A 25,305-nucleotide genomic window follows, 5' to 3' on the forward strand; every position below is an offset into this window, starting at 1 on the left:
GGAACAAGTAAAAGCGAATTCAGCGATAGGCTGGGAAAGGAAACATTAAGCAGCAATTGGATATGGAAATTCTAAGATATAATTTGATATTTGGTAAGTTTCTTCTTTTTATATATTGTACTAAACAAAGGTCTTTTAACTGGTAATTTGGTTCCTGAAAAGTTGAATGCTGCAATTGATAATAAGCAGTGCTAGACAAAAAAAATGCACATAAACTTAGACATATTGTAAGTATTTCAAGCACTATGAACATTTCTTTCCAAAATATTCCTGACTTTGGATTTTTGTGCCACAAATCGTTTCAGCTTGAAGCATAATACTGGGGTGAATGTGTGCCTGTCTGTCTCTCTTTTCTCTGTCTATCTCAAGGACTTTAGGTAACCTTGGTCTAGAAAATAGAAGCAATTAATTTCCAACATTAGCCTTTCATCTTTATATAGTTTGATTTTCAGAAATACAAAATCACACCCAGGTTTAGATACATTGAAGTTTTAGGTTTTCAAATATCAAAATGCAGCTAAACCCTTTTGTGTGTATACATTATTGTTTATCTCTAGTAAGAAGATGGACTGATGCATATAAAGGCATATGGAATAGGATGTTAATATATTTAATGAATAGATATGGAAATATATTTTAAATTAATGGTACACTAAACCTAGAATCCAGAAAATATCAACTTTGTTAATTTCTTAGTGTTCTTTTATTACTAGGTGTGTTTTTTCTAATATATTTTCTTATATTTATACATGTTTTGAATAAAAGGTATACCCATATTGAAAATTGCCCACTCCTTACCTGGGTAAAAGTGTGCGCATGGATCAACAGTGTGCATACTTTTACCCAAGTAAGGCAGAGGCATTCTCAAGTGCATGGTTACATCAGGGCAGGGAAATAACACAGATGGGTACTTTTCCCTTGGCAATTTTCCATAGAGATAGACCTTGAAAACTGGTGCAAAACCCATGCGTAAAGCATCCCCAGACCTTACATCTAAGTGGGCAGTTTTGAAAATTGATGCAATAACTATGACCTCAACCACTTGTTAAGAAGCTCCTCCCATGAGACTATCTGCCACTTCACTGCTCATACACTATATGTACGGATATGATGTCAGCGTAAGTATTTGATGAGGGTTGGCACAGTAGTTCCCTGAATTAATGAGATTCCAAATGGTGGGAATGGTTAAAGAGGAAAATCTTTAATGGAAACTTTAAAAGCCAGTACCTCTGTCCTCCAGAATGAAATATATATCTGGAAAAAAAAAAAGAGGAAGATCTTATTGGTTTTCTGTATTTTAGTTGGCAATTGAATTATCTGAGAAAACTATGTGCTACTACAGTACTCAGTTTAAACTATGGCTTCCAATGTGACTGAAATAGCCTTTACCTGGAAAAAAAATGAAAGTTGTTCTTTTTAATGTCATAAAAGGCCACAATTAAAAAAATGAAATGAAATTAATAAGGGGTTTGAATGAATGGCTTAATTCTAATGCTGATGGGTGGACTGTTCTGAATGTTGATTCTTTAAATTGGATCTATTTTGTAACTCTATAGCACTGATGACTTTGAGTGAAGAGGCTGTGATCACTATAGCACCATTAACCATAGTCCCGAGGAATAATCAGACATTAAGCAATACCAAAGGTATTTATTTTCATTTTTCATTTATTTGTACATTTCATTAGCCCCTGACACAAAGAACCTAAATACAGACTGTGGCAAATGTTATGTATTAAATAATCATCTGTTCTTAATTGAGAAACATTGCAAACAGCTTGTAGATATAATTGGATAGGTGGTCAATAATTTAAAAAAAATACTAACTTGAACTGTAAGAGTAAATATCACAGTACCTATTTAAAACTCTTGAATATTCAACATGGTTGAAAATGATGTTTTTGTACATTCGCACTATTTGTGTTGAGGAATTAGGAAGAACAGCTAGCACAGTTTATCAGATTTGGTTTAACTACTGTGCAATAGTCTTTCTCAACATAGACTGATTGTTCTATATTTAAAAAAAAGAGAATTTATTTTGTTTATGACATGTATACTTACTTTCTTGCTACATTTCTGTAACATCCTGCCCACTTTTTCTGGGTGCACGTACATTAATGTACGCACGTCCTTCCCAGCTATTTACATTTCGCGTAGCTCCCTTGCATATCTGGCCATTTTTGCACGTGCAAGGCTTTTAAGATCTGCCTTATAATGAACTCTTTGTAATAAAATGTTAAGATAGCTACTGCACATGGTTGGTTCATGCTGTAGGTAAGAAAATCATATATGCTAAAATGGAAAAAAAAAAGCTTATAACAGGATAGGAATGCTGCCACCTTTTGGCTGTTTATTTCAGTAGTACTGAACTGTAGTACATAACTTTTACAGAACAATAAGATTGTGGAACTCTGTTACAAATGAATTGTTTGAGATAAATTCTTAATGGAAGGCGTTTGTAATAGTTGTGCACAAAAATAAATATATAGAATTAGCATTTTTGCACATTCAATTTCAAATATGTTTGAAAAATAACCATTTACAGTCCACATAGTTCTGAAACTTTGTATTAATTTAAGTGTATAGTTCATTCTTTTTTGAAGTGATGTGCCAAGATTTAAACTGGGAGTAGGCAATTCCGGTCCTTGAGAGCCACAAGCCAGTCAACACCTTGATCCCCCAGATTCCTTTCAAACAACCCTTGAATATTAATTTTAATTGACATTAATTTTTAGTTAAAATATTCAAGAGTTATGTAAAAATATGTAAGAACAAAATTATAAAAAGGAGCAGAACAAAATGTTTCTCACGCCTTCCCCTTCCTTGCTAATACACCCTTTATAGGAAAATAGAACAAGCCAAGCTGCTACAGATCCCTGCACAGAAGCTACATGCTAGCTAGCGGAATTTCTCGCCTTGGTTATATATGCAGAATACAGACACCAAACACAGAATAAAGTGACCATAAAAAAGTATTAATAGAAATATGCAGACAAAAACTGCTGGAAACTGCAACATGCAGACTCTGTGCACTGCAACAATGGAAAAACATTACCATTCCTCATAAAGCAAATTATGAAATTAAGAAATATAAAACATCAATCATAATAATAAAACCATACCAATAAAAATAAGAAATATTTCTAAACAGGAGACAAATAGAATGACATCCAATAATTAAAAACTCATACATACATTTTTAAAAATTTTCCAAACACCAATAAAATATTTCAAAACAGACACATCAAACACCTAATAATCAAAACTAAGTATTAAAAAAAAATCTTTCACTCTCCATACCTGGGAAGTTTAATTTGCCTTCACCCTGAGATTATCAAGTACTAGTGGGGTGGGCAGGGAGCACCCAAACTTTATTCTCTCCCTCCCACGTGCTCTCTCTCCTACATGCTTTCTCACATACACACACACACACACAATTTCTCTCTCCCTCCCACATGCTCTCACACACACACACTTACACTATGCACTCTCTCCCACATGCTCTCATACACACACATGCTATCTCTCTCCCTCATACTCACACACATGTTCTCTCTCCCACATACTTACACACACACACATGTTCTCTCCCACATGCTCTTACACAAAAACACACTCCCCCCCATATGCTCTTGCATACACATACAGTATGCTTTCCCTCCCACATGGTCTCACACACACACACACATACTGTCTTTCTACCTCATACTCACACGCACATGTTCTGTCTCTCATATGCTTACATGCTCTCTCTCCCACATGCTCTCTCCCACATGCTCTCTCTCCCTCTCACACACACACACAAATATTCTCAATTTCCCACATGCTGTCACACACACACATTCTCTCTCCCACATACTGTCCAAAAACACATGCTCTCTCTCTCTCACATGCTGTCCCACACATACACTTGTTCTCTCTCTCCAAATGCTCTCACACACTTTCTCTCTCTCTCACTCACAAACTCTCTCACACACACAAACACACACATACACATGCCTTCTCTCTCCCACATGCTCTCTCACATCTATACACACACACTTCTGAATCCTACTCCTTCCATCTCCTGGCTGATTTTCCTTAATGGGAGTCCCACAGATAACAATGCTGGCTGTGGCCGACCTTATGTGGCATCAACACCTGAGACAGCTTCAGCCCATGCAATTCTCAGTCCCACAGCCAACCTTCCTCCACGTGGCATGGACTCCAGCTTCAGGCCCACAGCCTCCCTCCAATTCTCCTAACTCCTTCCTTGTCAGCAGTGATCGGGACACCTTCTGCAATTCATCCCTCATACTAAGGCCCCTATCTGGCTCCATACGATTGGCTCCCTACTACCTGTCACCTCCTTATTGGTACCGTAGGCCCACTATAGTGACATTTTAGGCCTTTGGCTAGGGTAGGACCTAGAGATAGTGGTGGGTGTAAGGCATGGCAGTTGCAGCTGCACCATATCCGGGGATGCCTAATGTTTGCTGTATCTGTGGCATCGGCAGTGATGGCAGGCATCGCCAATGCCGAGTCAGTAAAAATAGTCTCACATGCAATAGATTGCTTACCCGTTATACATACTGATTGTTTATTAATCCTTTAAATTGAGCCAGTTTGTTAGTACCAAAAAATAGCCATTTAATATTTTTATAAAATTGGAACTGACTTTGGTGTACACCATTTTGGTGAAAAAGTGTCAATTTTTCCTTTTCTCAAACCATTTGGTAAATATTTTATTTGCACACATATTTTTCTGTCATATTTTCATTACATCTGTATAGCTTTTGTATGCATATGGAAATCATATTCAAAGGGTTTGTCTGGCTAATTTTTGGAGTTAGCCAGGAAAACCTTGGTGCTTGAAATTTTCCCCTTGCTCACCAGCCAAATTTTGTCCAGCCACAAAAGAGGTGGCTCTGGAGGCATTCCCGGGGCATTGTTAAACTTGAGCAAGTCAACACTGATATTCAGTACTGCCTTGCTAAATTTATCCTGCTAATTCAAGCCAACTAAATAGTGGCCCTAAAGTTATCCAGATAACTAAGACAACTGTTGCAGTGGCCTAAAGGGACCAAATTTACACTCCCTCTCACCCCTAAGAAAAAAATGCAACAGATGAAGTGGTGCACTTTTCCCCCTCCCTGCTACTCCACAAAGATATAAAGTAGCTGGCCAAGCAATTCCCAATCCCGCCCCCCCCCCCCCCCCCACTTCTCCCAAGATAAAAAAAAAAATGTTTACAGGCCAGTAGTGCCCAAACTCCTCTCTTCCCCGCCCACTAAAGAAAAGTTGTGGCAGCTTCCGTCTAGACTTTCCCCATCCCCTATCTAAAATAAAAAAGTGCTCTGCCAAATCCTTCCAGCCCTTAAAATCACAGGTAACTTTCCCACTCACCAGCCTGCTGAATATTTACCTCTAGGTGATTGTGATGATCTCATAAAGGAGAAACATGCTCTGCCTAAGGCCATTGTTGAGGGAGACTTAAGCTAATACAGAAAGGTAAGAGGGCATGAACTAAAGAGATGAACACCTTGATGTGTCTTTATGTGGGACTGCTGCTAGTAAAATGCTTTTAAAATTAGAACTCCATCTACAGAGTTAGCAAGCAATTCAGTTTCTGAATGGAAACATTTGACTATTCCTATTTTTCAATTTACATTCAAATATGTCGTTGTATATGTAGTCCTTCGTCTGTCTCAATTCTAAACTACAAGTACCAAATTACTCAATGTCTTCTTTCCAAAACTGGGCGTCTTAGCTGCTCCATTTCTAGATTATACATCTTCACTCATGCTTATACAGTCTCCTTGAAAATAAATGAATAGGCAAAGAGGATATCCTAGAAAGTTAGAATTGAACCCCAAGTCTAAATTCCTAGGACTGTCTAACTCACTCTGATGTTTTATCATTATTATTAACATTATTTTCTTATCCAAATAGATAAAACAAGGGGATATATGGACCACAAACTTATCAGGCCCTGTCTTGAAGAATACCATAGTTACTGTATTCATGGTCTCTGTGCTTTTCATAAAGACCTCAATACACATATCTGCAGGTGAGTGTTCATCATTTTTATAATTGCATTTGGAAAAAGATGCTGCTGCTGCTGCTGCTACTGCTATGCTGTTTGTTGTTGCTACTAATACAGTGAGCCATATGACTTTTCTGAGATCATTTCTATAAAAGGTACTGTACAGTGGGGAAACTCTTACCATGCAATACTTCATTTCAGCTGTGTCATCATGATATTTAGCTGTGACAAAAATAATTACTTTAATATATTATGATGATCAACCTAATGAGGCACTTCTTGAAATGATGATTGATGCCCAGCATTGTAATCTTAAAATATGGAATATTCTAATGTCCTAATGGGTCATGTGGGACATTCCATGTCAAGTAGACGAATTTAGAAAATCATCCACACTTGACATCTTTCAAATTGAATAAAATTGTGTGTGGATATTCGCTAGGGCCTCAAACAAAACTATGCAATATTATTCGGCTGCATCTCTATTGGTTCAAGAGCTACAGGCAGCTGAATGAAGGTCACTTTTAGAGTACAGTGCGCTGCGCAATGCAAAACGACCACTTTGTCCGGCCACCACAGCCAAACAAACCCCTGTTAGGGGCCTGAAATTTTGTGCATTATTACAACCTCTAGTGCTAAGTTCCTTTTTGCAGATGATACAAAATTATTCATTGTTAATTCATAAGTACATTGTGATATATTGCAGGAGGACCTTTCGAGACAGGAAGATTGGGCATCCAAATGGCAGATGAATTTTAATGTGGATAAGTGCAAGGTGATGCATATAGGGAAAAATAACCCTTGCTGTAGTTACACGATGTTAGGTTCCATATTAGGAGCTACCACCCAAGAAAGATATCTAGGCATCATAGTGGATAACACATTGAAATCGTCAGCTCAGTGTGCTGTGGCAGTCAAAAAAGCAAACAGAATATTAGGAATTATTAGGAAGGGAATGGTGAATAAAATGGAAAATGTCATAATGCTTCTGTATCGCTCCATGGTGAGACCGCACCCTGAGTACTTTGTACAGTTTTGGTTGCCATATCTCAAAAAAGATAGTTGCACTAGAGAAGATACAGAGAAGGGTGACCAAAATGATAAAGGGGATGGAACAGCTCCCCTATGAGGAAAGGCTAAAGATGTTAGTGCTGTTCAGCTTGGAGAAAAGACGGCTGAGAGGGGATATAATGGAGGTCTTTAAAATCATGAGAGGTCTAGAACGGGTTAATTTGAATCAGTTATTTACTCTTTCAGATAATAGAAGGACTAAGGAACACTCCATGAAATTAGCAAGTAGCACATTTAAATCTATTCGGAAAAAATTTGTTTTCACTCAATGCACAATTAATCTCTGGAATTTGTTGCCAGAGGAGGTGGTTAGTGCAGTTAGTATAGCTGGGTTTAAAAAGGTTTAGATAAGTTCTTGGAGAAGTGCATTAACTGCTATTAATCAAGTTGGCTTACGGTCAAATTTTAAATCCCCCGCACGTGAAAAAAAAAAGGGGTTATGTGTGTGGCCGGGCCTTGTGCGCACCACACTCATCTTCAGAGGGGCCCAGCCATGTGCGTAACCCCTGTTATGTGCCGAAGTCCGGGCCCAGTTAAAGAGGCAGCCCGAGGAATGGGAAGGGGCTGCCTGGGGGGGTGGGGCAGGGCTGGAAGCGGCCGGTACAGCCATTTGCCACTGTACTGGGAAGGGATAGAAGGCGGGCGCAAGTTGCTACTGCTCCGTTAGAGCAGTATGTAACAAAATAAAAAAATTTACAGGTAGGAGAAAAGGTTTAGAGGGTGGGGAGGAGAGGGGAAGGGGAAGGGGAAGGAAGGTTAGGGTAGGTTGTAGGGAAGTTCCCTCCCAGTCCGCTCCTTAATTGGAGTGGACTGGGAGGGAACTGGGGAACTCTGATGCGTCACCGCAAGAAACTTGCGCAAATTACAAAATCCGGCATGCATGTGCTCATGGCCCAACAATTTTATAACATGCACACGCATGTTATAAAATCGGTGCGTCCATGTGTGCACGCCGGGAAGCGCACGCACATGGATGCGCGCAGCTTTTAAAATCTGCCCCATAGGGAATAGCCTCTAATATTACTTGCATCAGTAGCATGGGATCTACTTAGTGTTTGGGTACTTGCCAGGTACCTGTAGCCTGGTTTGGCTACTGTTATAAACAGGATGCTGGGCTTGATAGACCCTTGGACTGACCCATATGGCAATTTCTTATGTTCTTATGTTCTTAAACAAAATGTTAGGAATTATTAGGAAAGAAATGGTGAATAAAATGGAAAATGTCATAATGCCTCTGTATCGCTCCATCTTAAGTGCTGTGTTCAAATCTGGTCACCACATTTCAAGAAAGATATAGTTGCACTGGAGAAGGTACAGAGAAGGGAGACCAAATGATAAAGGGGATAGAATGGCTCCCCTATGAGGAAAGGCTAAAGAGGTTAGGGCTGTTCAGCTTGGAGAAGAGACGGCTATGGGGGAGATATGATAGAGGTCTTTAAAATCACGAGAAGTCTAGAATGGGTAAATGTGAATCGGTTATTTACTCTTCAGATGATAGAAGGTTAAGGGCCACTCCATGAAGATAGCAAGTAGCACATTTAAAACTAATCGAAGAAAATTCTTTTTCACTCAACACACAATTAAGCTCTGGAATTTTTTGCCAGAGGATGTGGTTAGTGCAGTTAGTATAGCTGGATTTAAAAAAGGTTTAGATAAATTCTTGGAGGAGAAGTCCATTAACTGCTGTTAATCAAGTTGACTTAAGGATTAGCCACTGCTATTAATTGCATCAGTAGCATGGGATCTACTTAGGGGCAGATTTTCAAAGGGATATGCGCGTAACCCCTGAAAAGCTGCCCCTTCCACACCCTGCCTATCTTGCATAGGCTTGGCGGCATGTGCAAGCCCAGGGACGCGCGTAAGTCCCAGGGCTTTCCTGGGGGCGTGTCGGGGACGTGTTGCAGCTGGCACGTCATTGGGGGCGTTCCGGGGGCAGGGCCACGGGCGTGGTTCCAGCCCAGAAGCGTTCTGGGGGCATGGCCGCGGCCTCCGGACCAGCCCCCGGACCAGAACATGGCACATAATCCTTTGAAAATCTGCCCCTTAGTGTTTAAGTAATTGCCAGGTACTAGTAGTCTGTATTGGCCACTGTTGGAAACAGGATGCTGGGTTCAATGGACCCTTGGTCTGACCCTATAGTCAATTTCTTATGTTCTTATATTCTTATGCAAAGTTTGGAACCTAACATGAACTTGCCACCCTTTTTATGGGCCAGCAATGTACATGAAAAATTTTACAAAATAAATTTAAGGCCTACTTTGATTCCTCATTGCTCCTGATGTATATTTCAATTCAGGACATAATTGGATCAGTAGTCATGGTCCATATTGTTACATCTCAGATTTTCACTTGGAGGTTTTGCAACCCAACTGGAAGCAAAGATATAGTTACATAAAGATATGATGTCATCTTTTTATGAAAATGTTTGCCATTTTTTGGGTGCAAATATCTCTACTTTGTAGTTTTTATTTTTTTTTTCTTTCTAATGTTATTTGATAGAGCATCTTTTTGCTATAAAAGTCACTCTGTTTCGTCTTGGACCCAGCCTTGCTTTGGTTAGAATTACAGTCCCAAAGACAAGCATCATTTGCATGCGTGAATGCACTATGTTAAAAAGAGCCAACTTTGGCACCTAACTGCGAAACATGATGTACGTCATGAACTATGATTACTGATCTAGTTATGACATAAATCAAAGTATAAATCAGGAGCAATGAGAGTCAATTCTTTTGTAAAATTGTTCATGTACTTTGCTGGACCAAAATAAGGGAGGCAAGCTCACGTTATATTCCAAATTTTGCATTGGGATTTATCACAGGGATTGTACTAATCCACAAAATTTTAGGAGCATGGTACTCAGAGGTGACCTCCATTCAATTGCCTCTAGCTCTCCAACCGATGGAAATCCAGGTGAAAAATATAGTACAGTTTTATTTGAAACCCTAGAGAACATCCATGCAAAATTTTGTTTGATTTAGAGGAGGTTGAGTGTGGACCATTGGTCCACTTGATATGGAATGATCCATGTACTAAATTGCATTAACATTGGCTGATGACAATTGCTAAATAGGCTCTGGGAAATATACAATATGGAAAAACTAACATGTGAATTAACAAATTAAATGATTAATGGTTTATGGGAGTCATTCTGTGGAAAAGTAAGGGAGCGGCCCACTTAGGAAATAGGATTATGAGATAGGTACAATGTTTGAGTAATTAAGAAGCAAAACAGACTGAATCTCAGGGGCATGGGAAACAGTAGTTGATTTGAGATATTATGGTTTGTTTGTTACAGTGGCAATTTAATTTTTATTTTTAATTTTGCATTTTCTGATATATTACAATATCATTAATCAAAAGAAGTAGAGATTATACAACAGTAATTCTCATAAAGCAACATAATCAAACATATTTCCATATATTAAATCTCTAATTATTAAGGCAATAGGGAGCCAAGAATGTGCACAAGGAAAAAAGGAGCACATAACACCCAAATTGACATAGGAACTAACCCACTCATAGGATACCTCCACCCTTTTACATCCCAGCTTTACACCTCATGCCTTCCCATCCAAAAAACCCTTTAATTGTTCTGGTTCTAGAAATATGTATTTTTCATTTTGGAATTTTACTAGGCACCTGCATGGATACCTTAGTATCATACTAGCCCCACGATTTATTACTTCAGATCTCATTAATATAAACCTCTTCCTATGTTCTTGTGTAGAACGGACTATATCTGGATATATCCAGACCTGTTGTCCATGATACTGAACCAACCTATTTATAAAGAAAAATGTCAGGACTAGATTCCTATCATATTCAAACGCAAATGAAACTAACAACGTTCCCCTTGTTACAATTTCTGTGTGAACTGACATCTCCAACATCTCCGTGATATTCATTGATTGTTGATCCTGCATTACTGTTCCCAAAGGTGTCAATGTTTTCCAAGATATGAAAAAAGCTTTAGTGACCACTGGAATGATTTCCTTGGGAATTTTAAGACATTCCAACATATAAGTTTTAAACATATCCACTGGCGGCATTTTCTTCGCTTCTGGAAAGTTAACCACTTGAAGGTTCAGATATTGAAGGAAATTCTCGATACTTTCCAATTATTTTCAGCTATATTATCAGATTTAATTAAATTTGTTTGTATATTTTCCATCAATATTATTTTTTCTGGGACTTTCTCTAGTTTTTCCTGATGTTGGGTAATGATCTTTTCTGTATTTAGTCCCCGTTTATTTGTCTCTAGAAAAGCCTGAGTTAGTGTCGATATCACAGGCTCAATGGAAACTAAAGCATTCCATATCAAATCCAGAGTCACAATCAGAGTTTTTTTCAAAGAGAAAACAGTACCTGGAATTAATGTTAGCATTTCATGAGGCTTACTGCTTTCCTCGATGTTTCTTGCTGATACAGCCATTGGGGGCCTGGGTGTAGATGTGATTCCTCCTTGCAGGGTTCTCACATCTCCCTCAATCACTCTTTTTCCTCCTTCTCCATCCTGATCTGGGGTCATCACCTCCCTCTTCCCTGATCTTGGGGATCGCATTAGTTCGTCCTGCTCAGCCCCAGTCTGACCTCGCGGTGGAGATGGCATCTCTGGAGCCCCCTTGCTCAACGAGATTATCTAGTTCATAGAGAACCGAGCTTCTGATTCTTTCTCTCAGCAACCCTCGTTTCTGGAGTCTTAGGGGTGGACTCGAAGAAGCTCTCTATTTTAGTCTGCTGGATCTTCTTCTTCTTTTCCAGATAAAATGTTCTTTAATTTAGCTTTATGCTTTGTGTGTGGCATCCTGCAGTCTTACAAATTCACAAAGTAATTCACAAAGGTAATTCAAAATGCAAAGAGAGCTCCAACAGCGTGTCCTATGAGTCGGCCATCTTGACTGGTTACAGTGGCAATTTTGGTTTACAAAGGACATATGGGTGTAATTGGCTAACATATAAACCTTTTATGTGTTGTCAGTAGAATCACACTCCTCAGAGTTCTCTTCACATCCATGACTCCTGGGTGCAGCTCACTCCATTCCCCCTCCTTCTACTTACATCACTGATAGAGCCTAAAATACAATGGCATAAAAATATGCCAGCAGCTGTTCTAGGGTGTAAAAAAAGTTGGCTGTTCTAGTGTTAGAGGTGGCCCTTCCTCCCTCAAATAGAAAAACAAGTCTAAATGCAGTCGCACAGTGATGGCCTCCCCCCCACACCCAAAACCAAAGATAAAGTCCCTGGTCCTGGCCCCCCTCCCAAATATCAAAGATAAAGACATACAGTCCTGGCCCCCCTTCCCATACCCACCCCCCGAAGTCAGTAATCAAGTCCCAACACCGCCCCACTCCAAAGTCAATAATAAGGTCCCAAGACCCCCCCCACCCCGAATCCCAAGAGTAAAAAGAAAATTAGGGAAGGGGGGACTGGGCCGGGACTGTATGACTTTATCTTTGGTCTTTGGGAGGGGGGGCCGTAACAGGGACTTTATCTTTGGTTTGGGGGGGTCCATTGCAATGCAACTGAATTTAGATGGGGGTTTTTATTTGGGGCAGTCGAGGCTGCCTCAAGTGGCAGCCCCTGATTGAGATGGATGCCAGCCCTGACCCCTGCTCTATCTCCCCGTTTTGTCGCAATTGTTTATTTTTGGGTTGGCATCCTTCTAAGGTGATGGTGGTCCTGTGACGTTGGGGTCACCATCGCGTTAAAGGGCCGCTGGGCACGTTCTTTTCGCCCACGGTATTTGCCATGAGACAAAAGAATGTGCCAGAGAGCCACAATGTTTTTTCAGGGGAGGGGCCCACTATTGCAGTGACATCCCTTCCCCCCCACAATAGTGGGACCCCCTCCTGTGCTAAAACATTGCAGCTTAGTGAATCTAGACCTTAGATAGCCAAATAGTTTGGAATATTGTGCCCAATATTGTTAAAACGTTTAGTACCTGCAGATTAGCTTGCCTTTTTTATTTCAAAATGTAACTTATAAGATCATAAATTAGCTTCACTATTTCTATTGTGTCATTATGATTACTCTCTTTTTTTGCCAGATGTTTTGCTGGTTACAATGGAGAAAGATGTGAACATTTAATGTTAAATTCATATTCAATTGATTCACATGAAAAATATATTGCAGTTGGAATTGGTGTTGGATTACTACTAAGTGGAATCATTGTTTTTATCTACTGTTCTGTAGAGAAGAGGTATGAGATATATATTATTGAAATAATTGTGTGGTATAAGAAAATATCTTCATTTTGATAAATGAGGGATAACCCTTAGAGATGTGAATCGTGTGCCCAATCGTCTTAACGATCAGGTTCGGATGGTGGGAGGGAAAAATCGGATCGTTAGAGATTGTGAATTGGAATCGTTCCGATTCCAATTCACATTGTTAATTTTTTAGTGAGGCCTGAGCAGATAAACAAAACCCCACCGAACCCCCTCCCAAAAAAATGTTAAATTACCTGGTGGTCCAGTGGGGGGGGTCCCCGGCGCGATCTCCCGCTCTTGGGCCATCGGCGCCATTTTGGCTACCACTGATAAAAAGGCGCCGATGGCCCGAAAAAAAAAACCCACCCCGACCCTTTTCAAATTACCCCTTTGCTTCTCCCACCCTCCCGACCCCCCCAAAAACCTTTTACATGTACCTGGTGGTCTAGCGGGGGGTCCTGGAGCCATCCCTTCAATCGTGCCGGTGCCGGTGCTGGAGGTTTCAAAATGGCGCCGATCGCCTTTGCCCTTAACTTGTCACAGGGAGCGACCGTCGCTCCCTGTGACAAGGTAAGGGCAAAGGCGCCTTTTTATCAGTGGTAGCCAAAATGGTGCCGATGGCCCGAGAGCGGAAGATCGCGCCGGGGACCCCCCCCCCCACTGGACCACCAGGTAACTTAACATTTTGGGGGGGTTCGGGAGGGTAAGGAATTTCTTTTAAAAGGTCGGGGTGGGTTTAGAGTTTGTTTTGGTGTGCCGGTTTTCCCGCCCTCCCCCAAATAATTCCCGTGCCCTATTTAACGATACAATATAAATGCTCCTGATGATAAATCGTGGGCATTTGTATTGTATCGTGTACTCTAATGGTTTAGAACGATTTTAAAATTATCGGACGATAATTTTAATCGTTCAAAAACGATTCACATCCCTAATAACCCTATCTCACTAGAATCATATGTATTTACACTGGAATATAAATCACCTTGTAAGGATTTTATTTAAATTTGCCACATTTGCAATATGTGAAAACAATATTATAACTTTGGAAGCTGATTTGTTAATATTTCATGGTCCATTTATTGCTTGAGTAGGATTACAAATAAAGTTGCTTTCAAATTGATTCTGTTACCATTGAACAAAGTGAGTAGAAAGCTTAGTTTCATTATTCATATCACCAAGTTATATTAAAGTGAAATATGATAAGAAAAACACCATTATGTAATGTAACCCCAATCTGAGGCACATAAAATGTAACCAGATGCTGAGTGAAGGAAAAATCCAAATCTTTTCACTAGTTACTGTTGCGATCCCCCCTGTTGCCTCGCTACAGGAGGTATCTTACCTTCCCTCTGGAGGCCGCTTCGAAGCCAGGGCCTCGCCGGTGCACCATCCGGGACTTGCTCCAGGGCCTGGGAGGCCTAGCTGTTCCTGAGGCCTGCCTGTGGCTTGCATGGCTGTGTTTGGACTTCCTGTTTGGCGACGCCCTTCTCCCTAGGGGCCGGCCCGCAGCTCTCTACCCCAGTTATAGGGCCAGCAAGGGGTGGTCCTGGCAAACTCCTCCCAGGGAGTTGCCTACATCCTGCAGTATAAAATGACCCTCATTTCACTTGCAACTGGCCGTTGGATTGAGCGCTACAGTCGTCTGTACCTCCTCCTCGATCCAGGTCCTCTGTGGTCTACCTTGTTTTGATGGCGCCTTGTCCTGTCTTGATGTCTGTTCCAGTCCGTGCCTTGATGTGTTACCTGATGTCTGTTCCTGATCCTATGCTTGATCCAGTTCCTGAGTTTCCCAGATGATCCTGCTTCAGGCTGCCGGTGTGCAGCAAACCCTGCTATAGATTGCTTGTACTGCAGCTACTTGCCTTACCCTGTTCCTGAATGCTAGCACCTCATTCCTGTACCTTCAAGATGTCCTGGTGCCTCGCGGCAAGCCATGTCGTGGTCCGTGACCAGCCCCGTGGGCGGGCTGTGTAGGGTGCTTCATGATGCAAGCCATGCACCTCATTCCTGAGTCTGTGAGAAAGCCTTACCCTGTTCCTGAATGCTAGCACTTCGTTCCTGTATCTTCAAGATGTCCTGGTGCCTTGCGGCAAGCCATGTCGTGGTCCGTGACCAGCCCCGTGGGCGGGCTGTGTAGGGCGCTTCGTGATGCAAGCCATGCACCTCGTTCCTATATCTGTGAGAAAGCCTTACCTTATTATTGAAGGCAACCTCTGTAGTGGTCCGCGACCAGCCCCGCGGGTGGGCTGTGTAGGGCGCTCCATGTTGTCAGTCTCTTACCTCGCCCTTGAGTTTCCTGTATGCATCTTACCTCATCCCTGCCTCTGATGTCTCTGCACCAGTCCTTGTCTCTGATGTCTCTGCACCAGTCCTTGTCTCTGCACTGGCCTACGCCTAAGACGTCCTTCGTGTACTATGGACTCTGTCTGCCCTCGTTCTCTGTCCGGCCTGCCGCCCTTTGCCGTTACCCAGCGGCAGGTCCGAAAGGGCTTGGAACAGTCGGAGGACCGTTCATCAACCAACATTGCATTGCTGGTTGTCATGGGCGTGCAGGTCCGGCTGAGGGTCAGACTCCGTTCCTGAATTCCTGCTTCGGTACACGCCTGGCTCTCCATGCCAGCACCGGCTCACCTCCCACGGTGTGGCTGGGGCTCCTCCCTAGCTCTCGCTGTGGCCCAAGGGCTCACACCACCCGCTTTAGACGGCCGTGCTCCCTGCACCTACGATATGTACCCGAGGGCGCCCAGACCCTCGGCCCGTCAGCGGCGTGGCAGACGCGCCCGTAACAGTTACTGGGTTCTTGAAAGAGTTTTTGAGCAATTCTTGTAGTGGACTTTTCTCAAGGAGATTTCTCTTCCAGAAAGGAAGACTTTCACCTTTGTAGCTGATCAGTTAACCCCCTAAGTATGTGGCTTCTTCTTTGAACATCAAATAAATGGCCATTTTCACCTCAAGTGAACTCAAACTCTGCATAGATAGATCTGTCCAAACCATATTGGTAGTTCCAACTTGCCAAAATGTATTTAAAAGAAAAATGTAGTTTCTTCAACAAAAACTAAACCACAGGTTCGACAGCCAAGTTCACGGACAGGCAGTAAAAAATATATGCAACCAAAAGAAAAAGAAAAAAAAGAGAAAGAAAGAGCCCAAAGAGGGGTTTTTTCCCCTGCTCTGGCCTGGGGAATAGGAGCATTGGAGGAATAGGCAGGCAGGAGTATATTTGAATTGTCATGCCAATAAAGTTATCTGATTCTGCATCTCTGAACTGGGCATGTGCTGTGTTGCTAGGCAACAGAGAGGCTTATAAGAGAAGCCTGCTTGGCGTGCATGGTTACAATATCACCGCAGGGCAGAGGTGCGATCGCTGCCGGCTATCGCAGGTCCTCCCCCCGTTTCACCCCCCTGTACCGCGCGATTCATGACACTGCGGTATGTTAGAAAATCTAGGCCTAAGTCTCTGTATTAACATCTATATTATTGTTTGGCCTCCATATTAGGGGCTGGAGATGCTCCATCCAGTAGTGGTCTATTACATGTAGATATAGCAGCAATTTAATCCTCCTTAAAGTTAATAGTTCATCTCCTGGAAAAAATCAGTACAAGTCATTCCTAACAGCAGATGCTTCACTTACTCCCTTCAGAAGGTGAAATAAATGATGAAACTTCCACTAGCTCTGATCTTTACTTGAGTCCTTGTAATTCATCCAGGGGCTCTTCAGAAAGAAACTACTGTAGACTTGAAGCCTAGGAATACAGTAGATGGTTTACTCCCTTCCTGGAAAACCATGTGACACCACTGGCTTCTGCACGAGTGAACAAAGTAATAGCTAAAACCTACTCACTAAAAGTCTCATCCTTTAGACCTGCTAGATGCCTCTGGTGACATCATCAAGGCTTAAAGACACAAACCTCCTTATGCAACTCCTGTCCGATCAAAAGGAGTCCACTGCTTTCTATGCATAGAGTTAAGTGCAGGTAGAAGTTACACATACAGAGCGCAATATTCAGAAAAGCAGCGGGTGGACAACTTACTAGGTTAAAGTTACCCACATAAATTGTCAGGGATAGTCAGTGGAATAAACGTCCCTCCAAATAAATATACCTACAGAAAATTATTTGGTTATAAGACCCGGACAACTTTCAAACCTAACCGGTATTGTTTGAATATGTGCACAAGTTCATTTTGAAAATCCTCGGATAATTGGGCTGAGTACACACACACACATTACTTCACATAAAGTTACACCAGCTTTTCGGAGGGGATAACTTACACAGAGTAACTTACTTGTTACTTTTAAGGATAAAAAAAGTATGCAAGTAAGTTTCAACTGCATCCCATTTCTAGCCCCCTCCCCCCCGGAATGCCTCACTGCAGTTCACATAAAAGTTTGCAGGTGCCTTTATATGCACAGCATCTCAGACTATTTTAGTGCATCCATTTACATACATAAAACTTGGTTTTAAGAGTGTAATTTAAAAAAAAAATGCTGTTTTATGTACATAAATGGTATTTTGGAAAATGACCATGGGATTGCATGTATAAAAGTATGAGCGAAGGTGATTGCATGCATACTTTACCATGTACTACAAAGAGGCATGCTCGAGAGCAAAGTGTGTATTTTTGATTGTCAAAAGCATGCGCATAAATGTTTACGTGAACCTCTACACCTGCTTCTTAGCAGGTATAAATGTGCACGACTATTACACAGTCATACACCCAGTCCTGCTAATTTTCAAAGCATGCTTACACATGAAAAGCTGTTTTGAAAATTCCTTCAATATAAAATTGTAGGCTTTAAAAATTACCCCCGTGGAGCTGTGTTTCACACTTTTGAGTCCAAGGTCACAGTAATGACTCATCAAAATGTGAGACACAAATGCTGTATGAAAGGTAGAGGATTTGGTACTGCCAATTGGGAATAGAAGTTTGGATTAATAGAGCTCACAGCAAATATCACAGCTTTTCCCCCATTGGTGGGCTCACAAGAGACTGTCCCACAAATGACGTGAATGCTGCAGTAAGCAGTAAGATTCTAGGCAAACCCATGTTAGAACTATAGGCGCACTCCTCTTCAGACTGCACAAGCTGGCTGAAATTGTTTCACCCCTTCATTAATGTACATATTCAAATTGCACTCAGGCTAAGTGCCCAGCTTGATATTTTGCAGACCAGCACCTTTCTGAATGTGAACCTTCTTGTCTCTTGTGATACCATCCAGAAGTGATTCAGGTTTGAGCCATGTGAAGCAATGATTACTGTCATATTGAAAGATTATCTTGCTTATGACATAGTTTCCATGTAAAGGATTAAATTATTTGTTCCCTAATAGTAACTTTGTTCACTAATAGTTTTAAATGTGAAAATTACATGGTTGGTTATAAACCTAATCAAATATTTTCACCACTTGAACTTGATACATTTCTGCAATGTAGTTCTGTGGGAATAAAGGTCAACAAGCAAATTGCAGATGGTACCATTTTTTTTGTGCTAACTCCATATATTTGTGACTTGCTCAGTCAGCACAGCTCTCAAAAGCTAGTCACAGATGTATTTAGTCCAATAAAAAGTTGGACTTGTTTGTGGCCCTTATTTCTGTACATTCAACAGAACAAACAGGGCAACCACAATATTTTCCTCAATGTACTTCTATAATTGAGACATCAGGGTTAGTACATAGCAGTTAAATGAATTATTTGCCTGTTCAATCTTATTGAAATATGAAGTCTTGTCAGTGGTGCAAAACATATGTTTGTTGAGAATCCATGAGATCTTCTGATTGATTGTGTTGGCATAGAAGCATGGAATTAATAAAACCCAATTTCTTTAACATTGCACTCCTTTTTTGGGTCAGATAGGAACTTCAAAACATTTAGGTGATTAAAGTCAGCTTTTAACTGTATAAATCTAATCATGTTAAAAACTCACACAGACTTTCTATCCCTCTACCCTGCCCTCCACCTTCCATCCCCCATCTAGCTAAAATCTTTCCTCACCAAATCACTGTGTACACAGATTTAAGTCAACAACAAAGGGGCTAGGTCGGAGCATGCCTGGGCTGGGCTTTTCAGATTTAGTACCAGATTCACTAACGGGTGGATTTTAAATGCCCTGCTCGCGTAAATCCACCCGGGGGCGTGTCGGGGTGTTTCGGGGGCGGGGCCGAACGACGTGGTGTTTCGGGGGCAGGACGCGGTGCCGGCCCGGGGGCGTGGTCGAGGCCTCTGGACCAGCCCCCCGGCGCGCCAGCAGTCCGCTGGCGCGCGTAGATTTACGTCTGCTTCTAGCAGGCGTAAATCGAGGGACAAAGGTAAGGGGGGGGGGTTTAGATAGGGCCGGGGGGGTGGGTTAGGTAGGGCAAGGGAGGGGAAGGTGAGGGGAGGGCAAAAGAAAGTTCCCTCCGAGGCCGCTCCGATTTCGGAGCGGCCTCGGAGGGAACGGAGGCAGGCTGTGCGGCTTGGCGCGCGCAAGGCTGCCCAAAATCGGCAGCCTTGCGCGCGCCGATCCAGGATTTTATAGGCTACAGGCGTATCTTATAAAATCCAGCGTACTTTTGTTTGCGCCTGCTGCACGAACAAAAGTACGCGATCGCGCTCTTTTTTAAAATCTACCCCTAAGGGTTTTTCCTCATAAACACAAAATGGGAGAAAAGCCTTCATATATCTGGCCTTTAGCCAGTTAGCACAACATCCAGCACTAACCAGCTAGGGATTCATTTACTAAAGGTTTTCTTCCATTTTGCTTCTATGGGGAAATTTTGTTTCTATTGAGAAAATGCTTAGTAAATAAGGCCCTAAGGGGGTCATTTATCAAACTGCTATATGGCATTTCCGCATGTGTTAAGGCGTTTTCGCATGCGAAAATGCCATAACACATAGTGCGATGCAAATTAGAAAAAGGGGAGGAGATTGGGGCGCGTTTTGTGGTTCAGTGGGCTGGCTTCATGATTTGCGAAGCCATATCGCACGGCTTTAATGCGTATTTTAACTACACCTTTCTCATTTGCGTAAAGCCGTGCGATAGGGCTTTATCGCGATTTGCGATGTTTTCGCAAATGCCGTTTTTTTAGTAGTTTTAAGGTTCTGGAGAGCCAGCCTAGCTATCAGGGCCCTCCTCCAACCTCTCTCTCTCACTCTCTCTCTCCCCCACTGCCCCGTGGTTGGAGGAGGGCCCTGATAGCTAGGCTAGCTTTCCAGAAGCTTAAAATTGCCCCCCCCCCCCCCCCGGTGGTCGTATGTAGGAAATACAATTCTGGCACTTATCGCAAAGTGCGAAAAAGTTATCGCAGTTTGTGCTAATACTTATGCGAAGCATTAAGATATCGCACTTTACGATAAACTGCCTATTACCATAAAACACGCCCCTTTTCCTATTGCATGCAATATTTAGTGCATTTTGATAAATCTAAGCCTAAATTTGTAAAGACAACTCTGCCCATTCAAAAGATGATTGTAATTCTAATCATACAAATTTTATGCAGTTAGATTTGACAGGATTTTCAAACCACAACTTTAGCTGATTAGCTGAAGCTGAATATCTGGACAAAGTCAACCAGTCAAAATTAACCAGTTACCTTTGCCATTGAATTGTGCTTTGACTATCTAGCTGGAAGCATACAGCTAAGCTTTGTCTTACATCTGGTTTTACTGCTTTTCATTATTTTATTTAAATTGTCTTACTTTTTATGAGATAAGGATAAAAAATGAGAACAGGGCATTTCATGATCCGGCATTGCAGTATGATTTCACCTTAATTCACATAATATTATCTGTTCTTCTTTAGGTGCCTAAAATCAAAGTCATCTTATAAAATTTGCTCTGAGGAAGCAACACGAGACAGATGAAGCATATTTACACATCTGCAGCATGTAAAAGATGGGCTGAATTGTCAGCGCCAGGAGGTACAGTAGTGACAGAATGCCAGCGGTTACTCTGATATCTAGGGTATCTGAGAAAGGTTGGTCTGGGTGTATGCCGACTAGAATTTAATACCTAAAAAAAAATCTCATTGAAATGAATATAATCAAGCATTTCAAGTAAAAACAGAAGGAAAGCCTTCAGAGTGGTTCCAGTCTATTTTTAAGAGGCCTCCATTCAAGATCTGCTATCAACAGAGAATGGCATGAGCACATTTCCTCGGGATTCAGTCTCCTCTACTTAGCAAGTGGAACTGACCAACTTATTATTATTATTATTATTTATTTCTTTTGTATACCGACATTCGATCGAGATATCACATCGGTTTCCAGATAACAGGTTGAATAGAGCCGGAACTGCCCTATTTTTACATTGTAACAAGATAACAGTTGATTAAACAATTAATATAAGGAACATTGTAACATATGGATAAAATTAAAATTAAATATTAAATGTGGGTATATAGAAGTGGCATATAGCCTATATACAATATGACTTGGTAGGAGGAGTAGGGTAATATTTGTAGGGATTTCTGAGGATGTACTGTGCAGAGTCTTGTGATAGAACATTTTAAGTACACTGAAATGTAAAGAGCATAATTTTTGATATATATATATAGAAGTGGCATATAGCCTATATACAATATGTACAATATGACTTGGTAGGAGGAGTAGGGTAATATTTGTAGGGATTTCTGAGGATGTACTGTGCAGAGTCTTGTGATAGAACATTTTAAGTACACTGAAATGTAAAGAGCATAATTTTTGATACCACATCATTTTTGTCTGTCTTATAAAGTATACTTATAACTGGCTACCTTGGTTCTTTCTCGATTATTGCAGAGAACCAAATAAAGACCATCTATGTCGGGGGTCCCCAAACTATGGCCCGAGGCCAGATTCAGCCCTTGGCTGAATTTCGTCCAGCACCCGACAGTAACAGCAGAAGGGGCTTGATCTGTCCCCCGATGGCAGCAACCAGAGCACATCCCCGCCACTACCACCAGCTCCGATACTTGAAGTCAGAAGTGCAAGTGGCAGCATGTCAAAGCGTCCAGGGCAGGGCAGGGCATGCCAGTGCAAGGCCGCCACTGATTGCCTGCATTATGCATTGTTGGCATTAGTGCTGCTTGGGCAGGAGGAGCCACTTGAGCCAAAAACAGGGAGAGAGCCTGCAGCATAGCCATAAGTAGTTTTCAGCTGCTGGGGAGAGTGGGGCAGGGTTCTGTGGGGATGCCAGGGAAAGCCAAGTAAGGATAGTGGTTCCTGGAGTTACCAACCATGCCGCAATCTCTTCTGAGATGTGTGGGAAGGGGCATGGCATTGTCCCCTAAGGATGCAGGCTCTGGAGGCATAGAGTGCAGAAATCCTTATTATTATGACCTAGATATCAAGTCCAATTGTCTCTCCCTGGATTAGAGTCTCCAGTGGGGATTTTTTTGCTCACACCATGAACCTGGCATGATGTAAGAGAGGGGCGTGAGAGAAGGGGAAAGGGAGGAAGGGATAAGAAAGGGGAAGAAAATAGAGAGGCAGCAAGATTGCATGGGAAGAGAGCAGGAATGGATTTAGGATCTTGCTACCCTGGGGCACTTTTGCTGCTTTCATCATCACCCCTCTCCCCACTACCTCCTGTAAGGGTCTGTTGCAGGGTAGCAGAGAGTTGTGCTCTGTGTATGAGATTCATCAGAGCTGAAAGATAGCAAACCTTAGTCATCCTGCTGCCCCTAAATGTTTACCACTCTAGACACAGGCATAATAGGTACCTATTGATAAATCCAAGGTGGGAGGCGAGTGAGGGTGAGAGTGAGAGAATGTAACACACGCACACATGCACACATATAAACCCCTTCTTCCCACCAGCCATCTATCCATCTTTCCTGCCCTCTACTTCCCTAGCTGAGCAGATATTGGGGAAGAGGACAGGAGGCAAGGTTGCCAACTTTGGAGAAATCCTTCCCCTGCATCTCAAATCACCGAAAGAGACAAATCTCCTCACCCCCTCCCCTTCCCCCAAACTCTTCTCAGCAAACATTTTCAAGTCTCTCTCCCTCGTTCCCTCCCACCCAGCTCAGCAAACTGTAAGGAGGACCTCCCGGTTATTTGAAATGTCCTAATAATTCCCTCTTCCTAAGGTTTACATTTTAAATAAATTGAGAGTTCTACGAAATCACTGGGTATACAAAACGATGTTGGTCCAAATGTAAAATTCACTTTAGTAATCTTTTATGCATGAAAAAAATATTCTTTTTGACAAAACTGAAATTGATCACAATTGCTCTGTAACATAACACTCATTGCAGTTTACATCTATGCCATTAAAGAGGTTGCATAATGTTCTGTGTGTGAAAAAGACAAGAAATAGTAATCCATGATTAAGTACTCAAAAGAAGACACAGGTTCAGGACAGTATTCTACCCACAAAACTTAGAGGCAGAAAAAAAGAGGGTGTTTATAATACACATTTCTGCTCAATACGTCAGGCCCCAATGTAATAAAGTGCTCTAAGCTATGCACACATGACAGCACATGCTCATACCTGGGAACTCTCTGGATTTGGCTTGGAGACTCTGGAATTCTGATAAAATTGCAGGCTCTTCAGGGCAACACCTGAAAACTCTGGGTGCTGCTGCAGAAACAGGCCCTGAAGTAAAAATCACCTTAGCCACTCGGGCTGGAAGGAGGAGGAGTGTCAGGCCCACACAGGAACATGAAATGGCCAACATGGGGCCCCCATGGTAGAAGGAAGAAGAGAATGAGCATCGGTCCTGCATGGGGAAAAAGAAACAAAGGTAGCATTGGCTCTCACAGAAGAAGGAAGAAGAGGAGGAGTCTCAGCCCCATAGGTCTAGAGAAAGAGGATAGTGCTATGGCTGGAAGGTTGGGGGTGTAGAGAGAGAATGAGCAAGTATGGGTGTGAGAGGCAGAGAATTTAGTATATGTAGGCATTGTCTCAGTGTGCATGTGTGTATGTGGAAGAAGGAGGGAAGTGAGTGAGTGTGCATGTGTGTAGGGGAGTGTGTGTGTATATGTGAATGAGAGATGAGAGTAAGCATGTATATGATAATGAGCATGTATGTGTTTGAAAGATCATGAGAATGAACATGTGCATGGCTGGTGGAAGTTCTAAGTGAATTAGGCAGCCACCTAGAGCACCACAAGTTTGGGGTTTTCACCTAGTGCCCCGATTGGCCCTGATCAGCATCAGTCCTGCGAGGCTAGAAGAAAGAAGGACTGGAAGCAAAGCAGCTGAAGCCGGTTTGGTGCGATGCGAAGAAGATTTGCTGGGGCAGCAGGACCAGAAGGAGGAGCAGCATCCGCCGGGCTCACTCATCCCAAAGAAGCAGCAGCAGCAGCTGAGCTGCGCAGGCCGATGAAAAAACAGCATTGGCTGGACCCATGCAGACAGAAGACAAGAGAACTTAAGATGGGGAGCAGCAGTGGCCCGGCCCACGCTGAAGAAGCAGCAAGATCATGAGCATGTGCTGGATCCATGGGACTGGAAAAAAGGAGAACTCAGGAGGCTCAGCGTCAGTCTGGCAAGGAGCCTGAAGGAGCAGCAGCAAGGTCAACCTGTCCATGCAGCTAAAGACAGGAGTAGGAGCAGTATCGGCCCTGCAAGAAAAGAAAGAGGAGTGCCCCAAAGGCAAAGGATACCCAAGGAGGAGGCTACTGCTGCTTGTTCTGAGGAAAAAATAGGTAAATGAGTGTGAGTGTGTGTGCATAAGAGAGAAAACAAGTGTGTGTATGTGAGCATTGGAGAGAGCACATGTGTGTGAGAATATATAAGTGTGAGAGAGAGCATATCTGTCAGAGGGTATGTATGTGTTTGAGCGAGAGAAAGCACACGTGTATGTGTGAGATCATATCAATGTGAGTGAGCATCTGAGAGAGTGTGTTTGAATAAGCATGTGTGAATGTGTAGCAGTGAGCATGTGCGTGTGTGAGCAAGAGAACATGTCTGTGAGCAAGACAGTATGTGTATGTGTGAAAGAAAGCACTTGTGTGTGTGCGCGTGTGTGAGATAGCATGTCTATGTGAGGTAGAGTCTGAGAGAGTGTGCTTGAATAGCATATGTGAATGTGTGA

General features: G+C 42.2%; 1 protein-coding gene across 2 annotated transcripts; it reads left to right on the forward strand.

Moving 5' to 3' along the window:
* Nucleotides 1-25,305, forward strand: EPGN (epithelial mitogen). Of its 2 annotated transcripts, XR_003856326.1 has the most exons (6): nucleotides 1-93; nucleotides 1,557-1,646; nucleotides 5,931-6,048; nucleotides 13,142-13,294; nucleotides 21,085-21,202; nucleotides 22,061-25,305. XR_003856326.1 is itself a non-coding variant. In XM_029598942.1 (5 exons), exons 1-5 carry the CDS (start codon nucleotides 63-65, stop codon nucleotides 21,143-21,145), a joined length of 453 nt encoding a protein of 150 aa, XP_029454802.1. In that variant the 5' UTR covers nucleotides 1-62; the 3' UTR covers nucleotides 21,146-21,544. The 2 variants fall into 2 exon arrangements, 1 of the variants encoding a protein (XP_029454802.1); XM_029598942.1 differs by lacking the exon at nucleotides 22,061-25,305 and having other exon boundaries at nucleotides 21,085-21,544.

Source organism: Rhinatrema bivittatum, chromosome 1 (assembly GCF_901001135.1).
Source record: "Rhinatrema bivittatum chromosome 1, aRhiBiv1.1, whole genome shotgun sequence".
Taxonomy (NCBI): domain Eukaryota; kingdom Metazoa; phylum Chordata; class Amphibia; order Gymnophiona; family Rhinatrematidae; genus Rhinatrema; species Rhinatrema bivittatum.